The sequence below is a fragment of the Lytechinus pictus genome, chromosome 4, assembly GCF_037042905.1.
Source record: "Lytechinus pictus isolate F3 Inbred chromosome 4, Lp3.0, whole genome shotgun sequence".
In the NCBI taxonomy this organism is placed as follows: domain Eukaryota; kingdom Metazoa; phylum Echinodermata; class Echinoidea; order Temnopleuroida; family Toxopneustidae; genus Lytechinus; species Lytechinus pictus.
In genome coordinates, this window is record NC_087248.1 from 32,417,073 (window position 1) to 32,438,054 (window position 20,982).

The following is a 20,982-nucleotide window of genomic DNA, read 5'->3' on the forward strand; positions in this document are numbered from 1 at the left end:
GGGGGGGGGGGGGGGGGGGGGGCCGTCAACAGCGCGTGTCGGCTGGATCACGCGTGTCGGATTCAGAGCGCGAGTCGAATCAAACACGCGTTCCTGAGGTACCAGGCTAGCCGGTACTCGAGCCGGTGATTCAGATGAATCACTGGAGGATCCCCGGGGTGCTTGGCGGCTACTGTCAGCTTGCCTCGCTATGTGCTCGGGAACACCAGCGGAGGAGACTGACGGCGAGCATGGGGGGTAACCACACTGCTCGAAAGCAGATTGGAGCAACGTGAATAGTTGAGCCATCTTGCCACTGGCACAAGCGTCAGAAAGAGGATTGCCCAGGGCACCGGGGCTTACCGCCTTCTCTTTCGACCGCTTATTCTTCTTCTTTTTTGCGGGCCCCAATGGGATGGCCGGAGCAGAAGAAGGTACAAGAGGCGCGGGTGATCTTTTACGACTTGCCGACCCTGGCGGGACGGCGACTGAGGATGCCTCACCCGAATTTGACGGGGTCAGATTGTGTTGCCTCTCACGGTCAGGGGCTGGCAGCCCTTTGCCGAAACTCCCAGTTAAGGAAGATTCTGACGGCATCGAGCCTGACCTGTGCCGAGCGGAGAGCACCGCACTCTCCTCCCAGACTTTTGGTGACCCGGTAGCCAGTGGATCGATCAGCCCTAGGGGTAATGATGAGGTCATAGCTGCATCAGAACCCTGGTTTGGTTTAGGCCTGGCGGCCTTGGCTACCACCTTCTTTTTCGAACGGGACCGTGGCGCCACGGTCCCTGCCTTCTTCTTGCCTGCAGTATCTGACCGCAAATTCAGATTACTGCCCATCGAGACCTCATACTCACCGCCACCGCTGCTGGAGACTGCCGAAATCAAGGCGCTTGGTATCGGATCGATCCCAGTGGCGAGCAAGGTCCTCCGGGGCTGGAGCCGCCCCACTCATCAGGCAATTCTCGTAAACCCTGAAAAAACCAGAAAACAAGTTTTTTCTTGGGGGGGGGGGGAACAGAGAAGAAATTTTCTTGTAACCGCCACCAATCTAGGAAGCACCTAAAAAGGATACTTGAAAGAAATAACACGCTACCCAAAGGGTAAGCTGTGTAAAAAAAATTCATGTTTGCCTATTTGACAAAACAGATTTTTTTTTTTGGGGGGCGTAAGCTAGAAAAAGCTGTAAAAACAATTCCTGTAAAGGAAAGGAAAAACAGTGAAAAACAAACTGGAAAGACCGGTCCGGCCTAAACGTCCTCCTATAAGAAAAAAAGCCGACAGACTTGTCTTATTTTTTTTTTATTTAGCGCAAAACAATTTACGATGAGACAAGGAGGAACAAATTGTAAGAAACTTGTAACTCCCACTCCTGAAAAAGAGGAACCAAAAATAGGAGAGACCTAAGAAGACAAACAGTTTAGGTGTCTACCTGCAAATAAGAGAAAGAAATCAACAAAGTCGAGAAGTTATTTTATTTTATTTTTTTATGTTTTTTTTTTATTAATCAACGATCAATTAAAAACAATCAAAACAAAGAGGTGATTAAACGATTTTTATCAACCAGAAAACAATCAACAAGTGATTGAAGAAGCAAGAATTCAACCAGAGTGAATAAAAGCAAAAGGAAAATAATTGAAGGCCCCACCTGTGAATAAAAAAATTTCAGAGCAGGAAGGGAAGGATATAGGAATTGATTAATTAATTAATCAATATTAAATGATTCTCTTAATTAATCAATCCCAGAAGAGCAACAATAAAATTCCTTCAAGAAAGAAAAGAATTGAAGACTCCGCCTGAAGAAAAAAATTTGGAATAAGAAATTTTCAAAACAGGAAGAAAAATAGGAATTGATTAATCGATCAAACAAATAAATGATTCTCTAAATTAATCAATCCCAAAAAGTGCAACAACAACAATCTGATTTAAAAGCAAGCAGAAAGGAAAAAGTCGAGACCAACGTTCCGACAAGAAGCACTTCAAAATTTTAAAGATCAAAAGAGATCAAGAAAATTAAGAAAAAGGTGAAGAAAAAAAAACTGTAGAAGGTCACCTACAGCTAACAGGCAAACTGTGTAACCTAAAAGAAAGAATAGATATAATAGAAGAGACGACGTCTGCTCCCCTAACCTGTAGAAAGGAAGGAAACAACCGTGGCAGAGAGTGGGGTTTGCCATGTATTACACCGGCGTCTCGCGCAATCACGCAAACAGCGCGACCCTGACAGTAGGGGGGGGGGATGCCCGCCTACCGAGAGACGTGTGTCAACGTATAAATGCACAGACGAGAAGATCGGATAAACAGTGCAACAAAAACACACCAAAGCCGCGCTGGGTAACAGATTATCACACACAATATAGTAAAAAGATTGCAAAAGGGAGATATATGCTTAAAAGATAAGTGAGGAAAATGAACAAAATACAAAAATTTTGAGCAATTTTCAAGAGCACTTAGCTGAAACATCCTACTCGTAGGCTTGCGAAAAGCAAAGAGGAAGATGGTCGCACATTGCGCGATGTTCTATGGGTAGTAAGCACTAACGGGAGATGGCGCTATCGCACAAAAATCTTTGGGAGTACTATTCGGGTATGGCTTGTTCAAGGGCTAAACTAGCATAAATCAAGTAGATGTATGCAGTTATTGAAGTAAATCATTTAGATAGAGGTTGAAAAGGGTGGGACTTAATGTACACCCTTGTTTTACACCACAATTGCTTCCAAAACTCTTGGTTATCCCTTCATTCAGCTTTACACTCAACTTTAGTTTTTTATACATATTAGTTACAATCTCATAAAAATTGCCTCCTATACCATATTTCAGCATTTTATAAAACAGACCATTCCTCCATATAATGTTGAATGCTTTTCGCAGGTCGACAAAACACAAATATATATTACACTTGTCATCCATCTTATGCGTTCTCACGTATTTGTCTAAGATGGTCTTTAATGTAAATATGTGATCTGACGTTCGATGGCCTTCCTTGAAACCTATTTGATTATTAACATAAATATTATTATCCATGAGATATTTCACAAGGCGTTTATTTAGAATACTACAAAATAATTTTCCAATGGACCTTGAAAGGGATATTCCTCGATAGTTTGCAGGGTTGGTTTTAGACCCTGTTTTGTACAATGGTATAAAATAACTTTCTGACCATTTTTGAGGAAAGTTTCCACTGACGAGGATCAAGTTCAAAATTTTTGCTAACACTGGTGAAAAATTGTATATACCTGCTTTTAACATTTCATTTAGAATCGCATCACAACCAGGTGCTTTCTTTGGTTTAAGTTTTTTAATATAATATAATTGTATATCTATAAACCTTTTGTAATTAAGCTGCTTTTTGTAATTTTTTCCTTCAATACACCATTTCAATCAATCAATTTAATCTATTTAATAAACAAGTGGAGTGCCTCTGGCAGTCTCACCTGCATCGCGCGATTCAATATAGCAGATTTATGTACTAGACCAATCAACTTTTAAAGTTATGATGGTAATTCAACAAATACCCCAATTTGGCCAAAGTTTGTTGACCTTAAATGACCTTTGACCTTGATTTTGTGACCTGAAACTCGCACAGGATGTTTAGTGATACTAGATTACTTTGATGTCCAAGCTTCATGAATCAAATCTATAAACTTTCAAAGTTATGATGGTACATGTAATTCAACAGATACCCCCAACTTGGCCAAAGTTCAGTGACCCTAAATGACCTTTGACCTTGGTCATGTGACTTGAAACTCAGGCAGGATGTTCAGTAATACTTGATTAACGTTATGGCCAAGTTTCAAGAACTAGGTCCATATAAGTTATGCTGTCATTTCAAAAACTTAATCTTCGGTTAAGATTTGGTGTTGACACCGCCGCCGTCAGAAAAGTGGCGCCTATAGTCTCACTCTGCTTTGCAGATGAGACAAAAATAGAATATTAATAGAACATAGTCAAAATGTGTAATATGTTGTATGGCCAAAAATGTAGATTTCTTGTAATATGCAACTGCTCTTGATTCAAGCCATTGTATAAAAACCAAGTGGCCCCTTATCCAATGGTCATCCTGACACAAAAATTGTAAAAAAATACCAGAAAAAAAAGAAGAAATATTGGCATTTGGTTTGGGAAATTTAATCAAAGATTAAGAAAGTTATTAGATTTTTGAAGTTTTTCATTTGTGTCGTCATACACGTGTACGAGCAGCTGCCCCATAGGTTATGTAGCCTAATATAAACTGCATCAATTTGAATTTTTTAATGGTTCATGATGACTCACATTTGTTTTCTTTCAGGAGCGGGTGTGAAATGATTTGTCTGTAGATATACAACTGAATGTACAATAAACCCCATTTTCAATTTTTTGAGAAAATGATATTTCATTGAGTTTTTACTACACAATATGATGAAGCTGGTGGCATAAAACATCACGGATAAAAAAAATAATAAATTATTTTTTTTTTATCTTTGGTAGATTTACCTCAAACCTTCACCAATATTTTTCATTATTTTTTCTGCTATTTTTACAATAATCTTTTGGTCAGGGTGAACTTCCCTTTAAAAGCCCATTGAGATACCAACCTATTCCCCCTGATCTACCCGACCCTTGAGTTGTGGTACTTGGTCCTCCTGTAAACCTGGGACTGGAACTCTGAACTGGCCCTGCATCTGCTGCACCTGCATAGGAATAACTGGACCTGGATTGACCGTACGAGTATCCTCCAGATTCTGGAAAAAATGGAATTGACGATAGAATAAATCAAGATCTTTGAACACAGACAAGGGCTAAGTTTCTTTATGCTGATCAAGACTTTATGAATGACTGGATAGTGTGTTAAGTAAGCTACATAGGTATCATAGCTCATGTACATCTAACGATCTTCACTCATGCATAAACTTATTTGTAACTTTAAATCAGATACTAAATGGCTCCTATCAGCTTAAATTAAAATCCAATCTTTTTAGATAAGAATAAACAAAAATTTGAATGCAAATTAGAATTCTAGAAAGATAATTTGAATGATAATAAAAGAAGAAAGGTATCTCAGCACAATGATGTGTCATCAGTCATCCATGCACAGTACATGTAGTTGTGGTCACAACGGTCACAACCCCCAAATTTAGCCTGCTCGGCAACCGGGGGGGGGGGGGAGGGGGGGGGGGCAAGTTTTTAGCCGAATTTGCTCGGGCAGCATACGTCGGGGCATCACTGATTTTGGGGGCATCGCTTGGTCGCCGCTCAAGATTTAGCATGGAATCATAATTCTGGCAGCCCCTGCTCACTTTTCACTCGCCACCCTAAATACACTTGGTGCCTGGGTGGTCGCTGTCCAGGAACCGACATAATCGAGCGATTGGCGTCGAACGATTTAGGTCAAAAATTGAACTCGTTGGACCAATGGCTGTCGAGCGGTCACCAGCCGCTGGCCGTGCTCAGAGATCAGTTGATGATCTTGCGCCAAATTTAAGATCGGCCGGGTGATTACTTAAAGGACAAGTCCACCTCAGAAAAATGTTGATCTAAATCAATAGAGAAAAATCAGAGAAGCATAATACTGAAAATTTCATCAAAATCGGATGTAAAATAAGAAAGTTATGACATCTTAAAGTTTCACTTATTTTTCACAAAATAGTTATATATGCACAATAGTCACATGCAAAAGAGAGAATCAATGATGTCCCTAACTCACTATTTCTTTTATTTTTTATTGTTTGAATTATACAATATTCCAATTTTTACAGATTTGACAGTAAGGACCAACTTGACTGAATCATAAAATGTTTAACAATGGTTATTCCACATGTTCACAGAGAAAAACAACTTTGTTTTACAGGACAATGAGGAGTAAATAAGAATATTTCATATTTCACATAATAAATACAAAAGAAATAGTGAGTGAGTGATGTCATCAGTTCCCTCATTTGCATACTGACCTGGATATGTATAAAACTATTTTGCGAAATTAAGCAAAACTTAAAAATGTCATAACTTTCTTATTTTACATCTGATTTTAATGAAATTTTCAGTGATATGCTTGTGGGATTTTTTTATTCAAATCCACTTTTTGTTGGGGTGGACTTGTCCTTTAAAAACAGGCTGGAGGCCAGTGGGAGACCGCCCGAGAATCGGTGGGTCGTCAGCTGATCACTGCTCAGACGCCAAACAGAAAAGTTCCCCTGATTTGATCCATATTTGGCCTTGAGTAATGATGGGTAATCGACAGGGCATTGCTCGGCTACCAATAAGTCTTTACAGCCTGCTCAACTTCTACAAAATTCATTGGGCGTTGCCTAAATTCCAGTGGCGCCTGAGCAGTCTACTAATCGATAGGTCGCTGCATTGAGTTGTGACTGAAGCCGAACTGTGCATGAAACAGTATTACAATATAAATTTTAACAACCATCATTTATCATGTCTTACCTTTTAAATATTTCCTATATACCGAGTGAGTCATTAAAAATTACACCTCACAGATTTAATGGATAAAACATGTCATAAGCACAAAACTATTGTATATTTCCTGAAAACAAATTTTCTCCTAAATACTTTTGCCAATTGGGTGTTCATTATGCAATTATTATGTGAACTTTTGAAAGAAATGCAATGAACTTTAATAATCATGTATTCTACAACTCTTGTATGATCAAGGCTTCATTAACATCTGGAATTATTCATTGCATGTAAGCCTTTCTTTGGCACAAAATCACAGCAAAGAAAAGCTCCTGAAAATCCACTGTATACACAATTATGATGATATACAATACATTACTCTACCTAAACAGAATATAAAACAATATTCAAACTTGTGTGAAATTGTTTAATACAAAGCGCTAAAAACGAAAGAAAAGGTCTATGAAGTTGCGAAAGAAAGGGAGAGGAATGAATAAATTAAATCCTGAAAGGGAGAGGAATGAATAAATTAAATCCTGAAAGGGAGAGGAATGAATAAATTAAATCCTGAAAGGGAGAGGAATGAATAAATTAAATCCTGAAAGGGAGAGGAATGAATAAATTAAATCCTGAAAGGGAGAGGAATGAATAAATTAAATCCTGAAAGGGAGAGGAATGAATAAATTAAATCCTGAAAGGGAGAGGAATGAATAAATTAAATCCTGAAAGGGAGAGGAATGAATAAATTAAATCCTGAAAGGGAGAGGAATGAATAAATTAAATCCTGAAAGGGAGAGGAATGAATAAATTAAATCCTGAAAGGGAGAGGAATGAATAAATTAAATCCTGAAAGGGAGAGGAATGAATAAATTAAATCCTGAAAAAAGGTACATGATACAAAGATGAGATATAAAAAAAAGGAAGAGAGAGAGACATGTTGAGAAAAAATGTCACTTCTAAGGCATTACATAAATTCAAACACTTGCACATACCCAGACACAAATTTCAAATTTAAAGCATTTTAAAACGTTCATCTGGGGGAAGGCATACAGTCTTCCAAACTTACTTCCAAACCCTGATCTATCCGAGCCAGCGAACTCAGATGTGTCTTCATTGAGTTTGGAGGATTTATTATACTGGCCATGGCGTGAGTAGTGGCCAGTCGTTGAGGGGTTATTAGTAGATATTGTGGCCTGCTTGGCTGGAAGTTTTAGACTTGCAGAGACATTCTTGCGGATGCTCCATACGTCATCAAGCTCAGGGTTGCTTCCATGAACTAAAATAAAGAATGAAAAGAAAGATGAGATTGCTTCAAGAATGAAAAACTGTATAATGCTACCGAATCTAACCTATATTTAGGAGCACCAATATCTACATGTAGTTGTCTAATCAAAGGTATTACCGTAAAGTTCGGTGTATATGTAACAGCGCACCCATTTATAAGACGCACCTTTTGGACTTGTATAAGTAATTCAATATCTTGAGCACCACAGTGGGTATCAAGAATAGTTTACACTTTGATATAATCCTATAAAATGAAATATAATATCCTAAAGCTTTTTCCATATTTACATGTATATATTGGTACAGGTCCCTTTCCGCAAAAGATGAAATGAGTGTTGAAAAATATTTTTGCTTGGGTGAGCACCACTTCCTTTCAAACTGTTTGTGAAAAATGTCTTGCATAAAACTTGTAAATAATGAAAATGAGCCTATGGACTTGAAGAATGTTGATTTTAAGAGATCTTTTTCCTGCAGTCAAACTTGTTTTCTTGCCCCCCCCCCCAAACTGAAGAACCACTGCCCCCCCCCCCCTCACACTCACACCTAGGTGATACTTGTACCTGCTTTACATGTACATTATAGTACAAAAGAACCATGTAGCCAGGATTTCACTTTGGAGGGCGCTGTAAGAGCATGGGAAGTGCGGTTCAGGAACCGGGTTCTTGACAACTTGTAGAGTCATATGCTCATTTGGGGAAAACAAGGCATAAGCGATTTTGTGTCTCACCAACTTATGAAAATAACCAGAAATATCGTGATTTGCGAGGGCATGCAACAGAATTGCATCAAAACTTCATTATGAAATAACTGGGATGGAATAACATTTGTCATAAAAGTCTTGCATGCAAACTTTAATGTTGACCTCAAAATGAACTTTGACCTTACCATGTGACCTCTGAACACAATAACATGCAGGTTTCCTAAGTACACATACAACCCACGTTTGGTTTAAAAGCGACTTACGGTTGCAGAGTTATGTGTAATAACATTGACCTCAAAATGACCTTTGACCTTACCATGTGACCTCTGATTGCGCCATGACATGCAGGTCTCCTCAGTACATCAAAATGTACAACCCAAGTTCGGGTGAAAAGTGACTTACGGTTGCGGAGTTATGTGTCATAAGAGTCTTGCACGTTAACTTTAACGTTGACCTGAAAATGACCTTCGACCTTACCATGTAACCTCCGACTGCAGAATAACATGCAGGTTCCTGCAAGTACTTCTACTATCAAGTTTGGTTGAAAAGTGACTTACAGTTGCGGAGTTATGTGTCATAAGAGAGTCTTGCATGTAAACTTTAATGTCGACCTGAAAATGACCTTTGACCTTACCATGTTACATCCAACTGCAGCATGACATGCAGGTCCCCGAAGTACATGTAGATCAACCATCCAAGTTTTATTGAAAAGTGACTTACGGTTGCAGAGTTATGTGTCATAAGAGAGTCTTGCATAACTTTAACATTGACCTGAAAATGACCTTTGACCTTACCATGTTACATCCAACTGCAGCAAAACATGCAGGTCCCCGAAGTAGATCAACCATTCAAGATTTATTGAAAAGTGACTAACGGTTGCAGAGTTACATGTATGTGTCATAAGAGAGTCTTGCATAACTTTAACGTTGACCTGAAAATGACCTTTGACCTTACCATGTGACCTGCAACTAAAACATAAAATGCAGGTCTCCTACATTGTAAGTACATCTACAACCCAAGTTTGGGTGAAAAGTAACTTACGGAACTTGCAAAGTTATGTGTCATAAGAGTCTTGCATGTAAACTTTAAAGTTGACATGAAAATGACCTTTGACCTTACCATGTGACCTCCGACTGCAGCATAACATGCAGGTCCCCTAAGTACATCTACAATCCAAGTTTGGTTGAAAAGTGACTTACGGTTGCGGAGTTATGTGTCATAATGTTTGTGACGGACGGACGACATTTGTATCCCTAAGTCGCGCCTTCACCTCTGGTGGGCAAGACAAAAATGACCAACCGTATAGCCAGGATTTATTTTGGAGGGCACGGTATTGAGCATGGGAAGTGTGGTATAGGAACCGGGTTGTTGACAACTCGTAGAGTCAAATGCTCATTTGGTGAAATAGCTTAAATTGCTAATAGCGCTCCCACTTTGTGGAATGATATTTCCTGGTCTCACATGAAGCGCTTTATAATGTATGATTAAGAAATTTGAGTGACATTTAAAAGTTCAAATTAAGGGCGCAAAACAAGACAGAAAACCTGGGACAAGAGATAACATGAAGTCTCAGATTAATACTTAATAGAATTATTTTTGATTCTACAATGGAATATCATGCCGGCCTCTTTTAAATGAGGAACCTGTTGACCCCAAAATATGTCTCGTACTGAGCTGAAAAGTGGGAGAAATAGCCTATGTGGGGAGAAACGGCAGATATTAGTTTACCCGCTCCAACCAGAAGTGCATAAATTTTGTGTGAACAATTTGAAAGAAAAAAGGATGACTTCACATAATTCGGCCTAATTACATGTTTAATTCCATCCCCAAATATATACATTTAAACTTGCTGAGAATAAATACACAAGTCCTTATAGTTGTATAGGAGAGAAACAGCGTACAGAAAGGGTGTGGAAAACAAAGAAGAAAAAAAATGAATTGCCATTCCCCTATGCGATGCTTGGAAGCAAAATCTACATAATTTTCATAGAGAGGGAGATAGTGTTTCAAACTTTCATTTAATAGTTTTTTTTTTCTTCTTCTACTACTACTACTACTACTACTACTACTACTACTACTACTACTACTACTACTACTACTACTTCTACTACTACTACTACATGTAATACTACTACTACATGTACTACTCCTACTACTACTACTCTTACTACTCCTACTACTAATACTACTAATAATACTACTACTTTTACTACTACTACTACTACTACTACTACTACTACTACTACTACTACTACTACTACTACTTCTACTTCTACTACTACTACTACTACTACCGGTTCTACTTCTAATGCTACTACTGCTACATTGCATACTACTTTTAGTAAAGAAAGAGGGAAAGGAATGCTAAAGTCAATGGGGCGTCATTATTCATGGGAAATGAATTATTTGTTGATCCGAGACTTTGTGAGATGCATTGGAAATATGTATGTATTTTTGTACCTGTAGAGACACCCCAATAGGGAAAGCAAACTCACAGAAAAGGTGGCAGAAAGTCATGAATACGTTTGTTTTGGTTTGGCTGGCAACCAAAATGACTATTTTTGCCACTGCTTTTTGGAGCTTTATTATTTTGATAGCTTTATTCTCCCACATGAATATGTAGCCCGACAGTTCAAGACTAGTATTTTATGATGCAAAGGTGATCATTCAAAATCAATTACATAAAAAATAAGTTGATAAATACTGAAAACGTATAAAAAAATTATAATTCACAAATATATTTCTCATCATCAGCCATATTTTAGTCAATGCAGTAAAACAGTGGTAATCAATTAATCAGGGAAAATAATTGGTTAAAGTCATCAATATTTTTTTTCAAAAGCTTTCTTTTCAATAATATTATTTTTCTCCTATTTCTTCAATATCGTAATGAAAGGTCATATATATACAAAAAAAGAAATTCAAAAGGAAAAAATATTATTTAAAAAGGAGAGAGAGAAAGCAAAGGAAATTGGAATGGAAACTGGAAATAAAAGAAAAAAAAGAAAAATGCCCTGACAAAATGGCACTGCAGGGTCATTCTCAAAAAAACGTTACAATTCACAAACAAGTGGAATGCCTCTGGACGTCTCACCTGCATCACCCGATTCAATATAGCAGCAGTGCTGATTTTGAAAACTACTATAACTCGCACAAGATGTTCAGTGATACTTGGTTACTCGTATTTGCACGTTTTATGAACTAGACCAATATACTTATAGAGATATGATGGCAATTCAACAAATACCCCCAACGTGGCCAAAGTTCTTTGACCTTACATGACCTTTGACCTTGATCATGTGACCTGAAACTCGCACAGGATGTTCAGTGATACTTGATTACTCTTATGTCCAAGTTTTATGAACTAGACCAACACACTTTCAAATTTATGGCTGTAATTCAACAAATACCCCAATTTGGCCAAAGTTCATTGACCCTAAATGACCTTTGACCTTGATCATGTGACCTGAAACTTGCACAGGATGTTCAGTAATACTTGATTACTATTATGTCCAAGTTTCATGAATCAGATCCATAAACATTCAAAGTTATGATGGTAATTCAACAGATACCCCCAATTCGGCCAAAGTTCATTGACCCTAAATGACCTTTGACCTTGGTCATGTGACGTGAAACTCATGCAGGATGTTCAGTGATACTTGATTAACCTTATGTATAAGTTTCATGAACTAGGTCCATATATTTTCTAAGTTATGATGACATTTCAAAAACTTAACCTTAGGTTAAGATTTTGATGTTGATTCCCCCAACATGGTCTAAGTTCATTGACCCTAAATGACCTTTGACCTTGGTCATGTGACATGAAACTCAGGCAGGATGTTCAGTAATACTTGATTAACCTTATGGCTAAGTTTCATGAACTAGGTCCATATACTTTCTAAGTTATGCTGTCATTTCAAAAACTTAACCTCAGGTTAAGATTTGGTGTTGACGCCGCCGCCGCCGCCGGAAAAGCAGCGCCTATAGTCTCACTCTGCTATGCAGGTGAGACAAAAACGTGTCCCAACTATCTTATGGCCCCTAGCTCTACACTCCTGAACATTTTCTAAGACATTTTATCAAGACAATGACATGAATAGACAAGCTCTTCAAATCATCTGCAACCAGTGGCTAACTAAGTATTCCATTGATTTTAGAAGCCTTTTGTTTCTGTCTTTTGTTAAATCGACACTGTCTCTGGTCAGTTTTAGAATTTGCTATCATTCTCTTGCCTATGTAGCCTTTATTTCTTTCCTACACTGTTGTCAGGCGTGGGCATGTTGGTGTGGTCATCTGACATGTTCCGTTTATTCTAGTATTTAGCGATCAATTGGTGAGTATTTTCACTTTTAACTTTGTCCCAAATTAATTTTAACCTCCGTAACGAATATTGCAATGATTTTTTTCTTCCTTTCAAACTGATTGATATTATGTGAATTTGAGTCTGCAAGTAGAGTAATATTCATTAATGAGTAATTGATAGGGAATAAGAAGTTATGTTTCATGTATTTTGCTGAAATGAAGGATTATTTTAGAAAATTAAATGTATGACCGAACATGTTTCACATCCGTAACACACTTTAATGAAATGATAACTTTGTCAGTGCTGTTGAGGTTTCAGGGTTCTTTTAGATAAGGGACATCTTTCATAATAAATACAGTTTTACAAAACATGGGTTCTAAATAAGGACTGGGTTGGCTAATGAAGCATAAAGACACTAACTTCCGTAACGCATTAACTTCCGTAACATTTTTTATTTAATATGCCAGAAATTTGTGCTATACTGAATAACTCCGGATCATACAGAAATAAATCATATAAGGTACCCTCAACCTAGGTACCGATAAAAATCCTGGGTATTCATCCCTGTCAAATAATTATTACACAACTTATTTTCACTATCACTTTATACAGTTGGACAATTGCCATTTAAAACAATTTCCTGGTAATTATATTTGATATTCAATGTTTTTTTTAAGTTTCAATAATTCATATAACAAAATGGAAAGTATTTGCATCTTTCTTAGAACTTAAAATTTCTAGTTTCCTTTGCTACGTAGGTCTTTTAATAATAGTTACGGAAGTTAATACACTACTCTGCTGTACTTTGCTGAGGCTGATAGTTTGTTTTCCTTCCGAAACAGGTGTCATGGCATTGTCTAATGCTGAACGGCAGAAACTGTGGAGAGCAAGGCAAAAGATGAGAAACAAAAAAGCCTTCATGGCCAAGGAAAGGGAAAGAAAACGCCGCTCATACACACCAGTCAGTGTCCTTTCCAAGAAAGAGCTAAAAGTAAGGAGAAGGGCGGTTTTGAACAGAGTGAACAAGCATAAAAAACGCCAGAGAGAGCGTACAGAAACCATAACAACAAGACGTCTGACAGTTAAACTACCTGCCCTGTCTAGACGCAAGTTGGAGAATGAGAAAACTGCAAAGAAACTGATGAAACAACGGTCTGTATGTCGCAGGGCTTCTGTTGAGGTTGCTAACTTGAGGAAGAGAAACAGAGAGCTTTTGAAACAAAGACAGAAATTGAAGAAGAGATTGGATCATCAGAAGAAACTCACAGAATCCTTGCGGGAACAGGCCAACCATGCTAGCACTACCGATGTTCCAGCGTCTCCGAGGGCTCAAACCCGCCTGGACTGCCAATCTGTGGGTCAAAAAATTCACACCAAGTTTGGAAAGAGAATGCTTATAGCTAACTCTGTACTGCATCCTTTTAAGGTAGACCTGAAATCCTGGAAAAGGAAGGCAAAACGGAATGCAAAGCCGGCAATGGAAGCGGTGTCCAAGCTGCTTAAGAAGTATCGTTTGATTTCAGCCTTCAGCAAAGCGACAAGGACTTCAAGAAGTAAGATCATAAAGATGGGTAGGGATAGAAAGGAGAATGCATCCAAGACAAGGAATATGAAAGGAACAGTTGTTGACTTCTTGGAAAGGGAAGACAATTCTTCACCTCTACCCGGAAAGAAGGATTCGCACAAGGAAAATTCTGTAATCAAGCAGAAACGTGTTCTTCATGATTACATGAAAAATCTCTACTTGAAATTCTTGACAGAGAATCTAAGATGCACCATTTCCAGAGCTTCTTTCTGTAGACTTCGTCCACCTCATCTTATTTTGGCATCATTTGCGACGAGAAAGACATGCCTATGTAGTCGCCACCAAAACCTACTCCTTAAACTCAAATGCCTCCGAAGGAACGGAATTAAGTGCACCTTAAATCCGGACAACTTCATCTCCCAGAATCAGTCTGATGAAGGAATGATCGAGAACATCGATGCCCAACTTCCTACTTCACTCGCAACTATGACTTTCAAGGAATGGAAAAGGGTATGCGACAAGGGTAAATTTAGGTGGAAGGAGGTTCAGACTGAAGTGACAAGGAGGGAGTTTCTCAACTTACTTCGTGCCTCACTTCCAGACTTCCGTGCTCATGTTGGAAGAATTGCAAAGCAGTACAAAGAACTGAGGAAACTTCGAGAGAACCTGAAGGAAGGAGAAGTACTGGTGTGGATGGATTTTGCCGAAAATTATACATGTTCTGCCATGGAAGAAGTCCAATCAGCGTACTGGAATGCTCAGTCAGTAAGCCTAGACACCATGGTTGCATATTTCCCTCAAAAGAGAAATAAAGAATGTCAAAGCTATGTAGGTGTTTCTCAAAACACATCCCACAATGCCAAAACAGTGTTTACGATTCTCAAGGCGTTCATCCCCCTGCTGAAGAAAGAGTATCCATTGCTAAAGAAGATCCACTATTTGACTGATTCCCCAACGAGCCAGTACCGAAACAAGACCATCTTCCAGATGTTGTGTAATCACAAGGAACATTTCGGTGTTGAAGGCGAATGGAACTTTCTTGAGAGTGGGCATGGGAAAGGGCCATGCGATGGTCTTGGTGGAAGCGTGAAACGCTCTGCAGACATGGCGGTAAAGAGAGGGAAGTTTTCTATCCAAGATGCCTCAGATTTCATTCGCTGGACAGAATCTGAACAGTCAAGTAAGGTTGTGTTCTTCTCCTACACACAGGATGACATCAACAGATGTTCAGATATCCTATCACAAAAACAGGCTATCAAACCGATTCCGAGCACATTCAAGTTACATGCGGTGAAACCCGTCGGGAAACATAGTGTGGCTGTTAGAGAAACGAGTTGCTACTGCGACATGTGCAGAAGAGACCCTTGTACATCATCATGCAGTGGCTGGAAAGTCCACTCGTTACTTGACAATACAAGATCACATGTTTCAATTGAAGCTCTTCAAAACTGTTCGGTACAAGGTCAAGATGAGTACACTGGAAAATCTGCGACGTCTGATGAATCTGCTCAGATCCACCGTACTGTTGGTGACTGGGTGGTAGCCCGATATGATGGCAAACGCTACATTGGTCAGATTATCAAGGTTGACGAGGAAGATGCCGAGATCAACTTCATGGAATTCACAGGTGAAGGTAATCGGTTTCTGAAGTGGCCAAAACGCAAGGATAAGATCTGGGTAGACAACAAAGACATTCTGCAAAATGTTCCGTCTCCATCACCCACAAAGAAGAACAAATGCCTGTTTTTTGTGGAAGAGCATGTGTTCATGGCTTTTGAAACGGAATGAAGAACATATCTACCTGAAAACAACCACCTATACGCAGATATCATGTTACCCTTTTTTAATGAAGTTGGGATAATTAATTATTTCAAAGTTTATATGAATACTTCCGATGCTAAAGATAATGTGAGCTGTTACAATTATGATTTTGCAATATAACAATGTCAGTGAAGTTCATAATGAATCTTAGTTGGTTTTAATAAAAGCAGAATATATGTTGGTGAGAAATGGATTAAAATCCATGTGAGAATAAATCCGTGATGTCATATTCGAGCAGCTCTCTCATGTATTTATCCTCATGGTAATATAAATAGAATATTCTTCTTATAGAAGGGTTATGAAATAACCTGCGTATTATATATGCTCCACAAGTATTTTTTCACATATTTGATCTTTTTATCAATGTCACATGACATATGGAAGAGCTGCTCGTTTCTGACTTCACATCAAAATTTCATCAATATTTCATATATTTTTCTGCTTTTATCAAAACAAAATCATCACCATGATCACCAGGGTTAACCTCCCCAAGAAGAACTCCTAAACCTGTTCAGTTATGCACATACAACTGCCTCCCGACATAATCGAGTTAAATCATAACTATCATAGCATGTCTTGAAGATTAAAAGGTTCAAGCGCAAAATACTCTATTTATTTTACTTTATTTAACTTAACTTCCATAACGGCAAAAAGTCCAACATACAATTGCCCTGATATTCAATCTTGATTTTAAAAGGTCGAACAGAGTAGCTTTTTCAGTCATCGATTTACAAACGGAATATAAAAATATGAAAAAATTGTATAAAATTTCGATTAATAAGGAATGAGGGGAGGGGGCATGTACTGACTGTCATCTGTTTTGTGCCTACTAAAAGTTCCAGGTTCATTAGTCAGAGTAAGTGGTTTGTTTAAACTTTTTTAAAGCTTTGACAAGTTTGGTCTCTCATTGTGATCTTATGACTCTCCATCAACTGATGGGACCAAGAATGATAGGTTTGCTGTGAATAGACATTACTCAAATAGTTTATTTCTCACATTCTTTTAAGAAGTAAGTCACTACCAAAATAATTGTTTTCTTATTTCATTTATTCAATTTCTATAATGGAGAATTGACTTGCCAGAGTATGGCTTGCTGAGTAAGATCCTGGCTTCTATAATTTCTGAGAATGTCTTTTTTTTTGTTGAGGGACCGACACTTTTAAGATGTACAACAATTCTGTGGCCCGCTTATTTTGTTTTCTCATTTCAACTAAGAACAACAACAACAAAAGTAATGAAAGTTGTTCGTGTTAAACCTTTTTTTTTGTAGGGGGGATGGGCAAACTATTCCACTCGAAAAATAAATTATGCCACGTGTTGAACATTTATTTTGCTTTATTAGAAAAAAAAGTGATGCGATTTCCGAAAATAGGATTTTTGCCAAGCTAACACAATACGTATTTCAGTTTGTGACTTGATTTAACTTCCGTAACAAAAGATTAACAAGTGCAAATGCCACTAAGGGGTTAGATTATAAAGTATCGTAGGATTCCCAGAATTGGTCTTGCATTGCTTAGGATCCAAATTAAAGATGCAAAGTTATTTGGTGGTTGCCTCATTCAAACTGCGAACAGTATGCTGAATGAAAGATGTGCAATGATTATTGTGTAATATTTTCTTTTATCTTATTTGGTAACATATTGCATCTAAAGAGGAATACTGTTTATTTTTCTATCTTGCAAGCATTTTTATTTTATGAAATATAATACTTTTAACCACTCTTTAGCTGCATTGTGTGCATTTCTATTTCATTCATTCCAAAAGTGATATAATTGAGTCACATAGTGGACAATGTTAATGATTAACTTCCGTAACGTTGATATTCTTTGCTTGAGTTAATCAGGTCAGTACTTCAAATTGGCCCAACATCGACTTGCCCCTTTATCGACTTGCCCCTTTTTTGTTGCCACTTTCTATAGTGCTTTCACAAAATGTATCTTTCAACCCATTCTGTTGACTTAATTTTTACGATTTTTCTCCCCATCAATTGATACGTTTTCCTGAGAATGACCCTCCATCATAATAATACCATCATAAATTCTGTTAGAATATTTCCATTTTTCCAGAGATGACTATGTGGAAACTTGCTACATAACAATAGTGTTGAGGGAGGTATCAGTTTATTTCACATTACATCAATGGTGGAGTATTTTGCCTTCCATATTACACCACTGGTCTTCATTGTACTTACGTGATTGGTCAGATCTGGATTTAGTTGGTAAGCCATTAAACCAATCATCAGTAGGTCCTGGTGAGTTGTCTTTAGATGAGTTAGGACCATTATAGGTGAAACGCTTCACCCCACCTACAAAAGAAAATGGAGAAAAAAAAATCATGAGCCCATACAATTCAATTAGCAGAAAGTACCATGTCACAGAGTAAGCTAGTGCTCAGTCAAATGTTGAAGATTTGAAATTTGGAATCCCACAAGGATCAGTGATTGGTCCTAAATATTTTACTTCACATATATCTACAACCTGTCAAAAATATCACTGAAGAATAAGCCCGAGTCGAATCGATTTTAAAATCGGTGTTCGATCGATGTCATCGAGCACCGGTGCAGATTTTGCAAATATGTCGGCCGGCCGATTCGTTTGGTTCACACAATCAATCATAAAAATAAACAGAAATGTCCAACTTGACTACTAGTACTACATGTACTTACTTGATTTGTATTCCCCCCAAAATGAAACCGATTGTGTAATCATGATGCCTATTCACCATTAATTTGAAGTTTATTTCGATCATATTTCGAGTCTTACTTGTCTGCTCGTGCCGAGATAATTTATGCACGATGAATTCATGAATGGAAATCATCGATCGTGCAGCGCATGCGCTGTACTGTGCTTTAATCAAAACAGAAAATGGCCGGAAAATTGATGCAATCAACGTAAAATAAACCTTGCTATCATGAACAATATTAATATCATGACCATAGAACATTATTTAATCGTAATATTTGACAATAATTTGCATATGATAATCATTAATATGAATTTAGAGCTTGATGTGAAACACTTTTATTTCGTTTCAATTTTCAATGACGGACATCACATGACGATCGACTTGAGCGAGTGCACTTGTCTAAAAAAAATTATCACGTCAGGATTGATTCTCGAACATTGTCAACATGCAGAAACTTTGTCAAGATCGTAATATCACCATATATAATAACATTTTACATGACAAAACAGAGTAAATTGCGTGATATTTTTTTTCCATCAATTTGAAGCTAATTTATGCCCAACTTCGAGCTCTGATTTTCATGAATGGAAAATATGTCCTACGTAAACGAACGCGCATGCGCATTGTGACGTCCAGGCCAGAGATGGAATAAAAAAATAATGCCAGTATAATACTATAAATACTTCCATATGAACATGACATGCTTTGCTGACATTGTCAATATCTTTAATATGGCCATAAAATCTTATTAAATCGTAATTATTTAACATCCAATAATAATTTATATGAATTTAGTGCTCGATCCGAGACATATTTACATGTATTTCGATCGCATGCTCTTGTCTTGTGTCTAAAATTTAAAAAATATGGATTATCATATCAGGATTAATTCTCGAACATCGTCATTACTCATATTCTACAATCTTTCCTCACAATCGTTATATCAGCATTGAATACCAATTCAAATGACCATCCAGAGAAAATTACGTATTTATTCCCGTCAATTTGGAGCTCATTTTGGATCTAACTACACAATCTCAGGCAAGTTACAGTGCTCCCGCTGGTTGCACTTTTTTGCTGGCGCTGGCCGGGGCTGCGGGCGGGGCTGCGGGCGGGGCTGGTGTGTGCGAGATCTGGACCCCGAATGCTAGTTGACCGAAAATCGTTCGGATCGACTCTGCGTGATTCATGTCTTTGATATTGTTTCATTTTAAACTTATATATTGTCAATCTGCAAATATCATTGTTGATGATATTTTGGGAAGAATTCTGCATTGGTCCCCGGCTTTTTTGTGTTTTGTGATCATGGGAAATACAAACGAACTTTGCTCTGTCATCTGCTTGTGCAACGCTCACCCAGCCAGCGCATACCATCAGTGCATGCAATGTGTGCATAGCGCATCGACGCGACGGCCGGAGCAAAAAAAATATTGACTTGATTTTCCCCGCCGCGCCTTAAAAATTCGATTCATCGATGTTCGATCGAATTAAAGCTGTCTAACACCGGTTTTCAAAATAATCGATATGACTCAGGCTTACTGAAGAGCATGGAATAATTCAACATACAAGTACATGTAAGTGAGGCAGATGTGACATTCAGCCAAAGTTCTATCAAACTGTTTGAAGGATATCCAAAATTGGCTGCAAATCAATAATTCGTGAAAAATGGACTTCATCATGTTTTTGTCACCAAAACATTATCGTACTATTCAAAACACAACTTCCAAAGATTGCTTTTACAGATCAAAATGTGACATGATGAATTTTCAGATCTACATAAAGGTACAAAAAAGTGAAGAAAAAAATTTCACACTTTTTAACTGTTCTTTACAGGGACATACACGTATGTATCTATGTACAAAAGACATGTTGGCATGGGGGCTTTGAGGAGCAAATTTTTGCACATGTTTTGCAATATTTTTGCTCCTCTGAAATGCTGTGGAAGCGTTTGGTACATCTTCTGATTGTGAATACAACTTCTCCTTCTTCTTCCTTCGTTCGGAGATCAGCAGAGAGATCCCGCACATACATGTAGTAGTCGTAGTACATGTAGTATGTATTGTATTAAGAGAGGTCAGTCAGAGAAGGTAAATGTATTCACCAGAGTGGACTAGGACTCAAGTATAGATGACCTTAAAGGGATGGTCCGGGCTGAAAATATTTTAATCTTAATACATAGAGTAGAATTCACTGAGCAAAATGCCAAAAATTTCATCAAAATCAGATTACAAATAATAAAGTTATTGAAGTTTAAAGTTTAGCAATATTTTGTGAAAACAGTTGTCATGAATATTCATTAGG

General features: G+C 37.8%; 1 protein-coding gene across 1 annotated transcript; it reads right to left on the reverse strand.

Annotated features, from left to right (window-relative positions):
• Positions 1–1,484: 1,484 nt before the first annotated feature.
• Positions 1,485–18,813, reverse strand: LOC129258619 (uncharacterized). Its single transcript, XM_064098026.1, has 4 exons — positions 18,759–18,813; positions 18,188–18,301; positions 7,430–7,639; positions 1,485–4,700 (listed from the first exon to the last, which is right to left on the reverse strand). Exons 1-4 carry the CDS (start codon positions 18,811–18,813, stop codon positions 4,513–4,515), a joined length of 567 nt encoding a protein of 188 aa, XP_063954096.1. The 3' UTR covers positions 1,485–4,512.
• Positions 18,814–20,982: the final 2,169 nt, after the last annotated feature.

What these genes read in the sequence shown, in the direction of transcription:
- LOC129258619 (XM_064098026.1), bottom strand. Translation starts at nt 18,813, where the DNA reads ATGATTTCCATTCATGAATTCATCGTGCATAAATTATCTCGGCACGAG. An exon ending in ATCTCGGCACGAGCAGACAA is followed by an intron (nt 18,302 to 18,758) that starts GTAAGACTCGAA and finishes TTTCTTTTGTAG; the next exon opens with GTGGGGTGAAGCGTTTCACC. An exon ending in GGATAGATCAGGGTTTGGAA is followed by an intron (nt 4,701 to 7,429) that starts GTAAGTTTGGAA and finishes CATTTTTTCCAG; the next exon opens with AATCTGGAGGATACTCGTAC.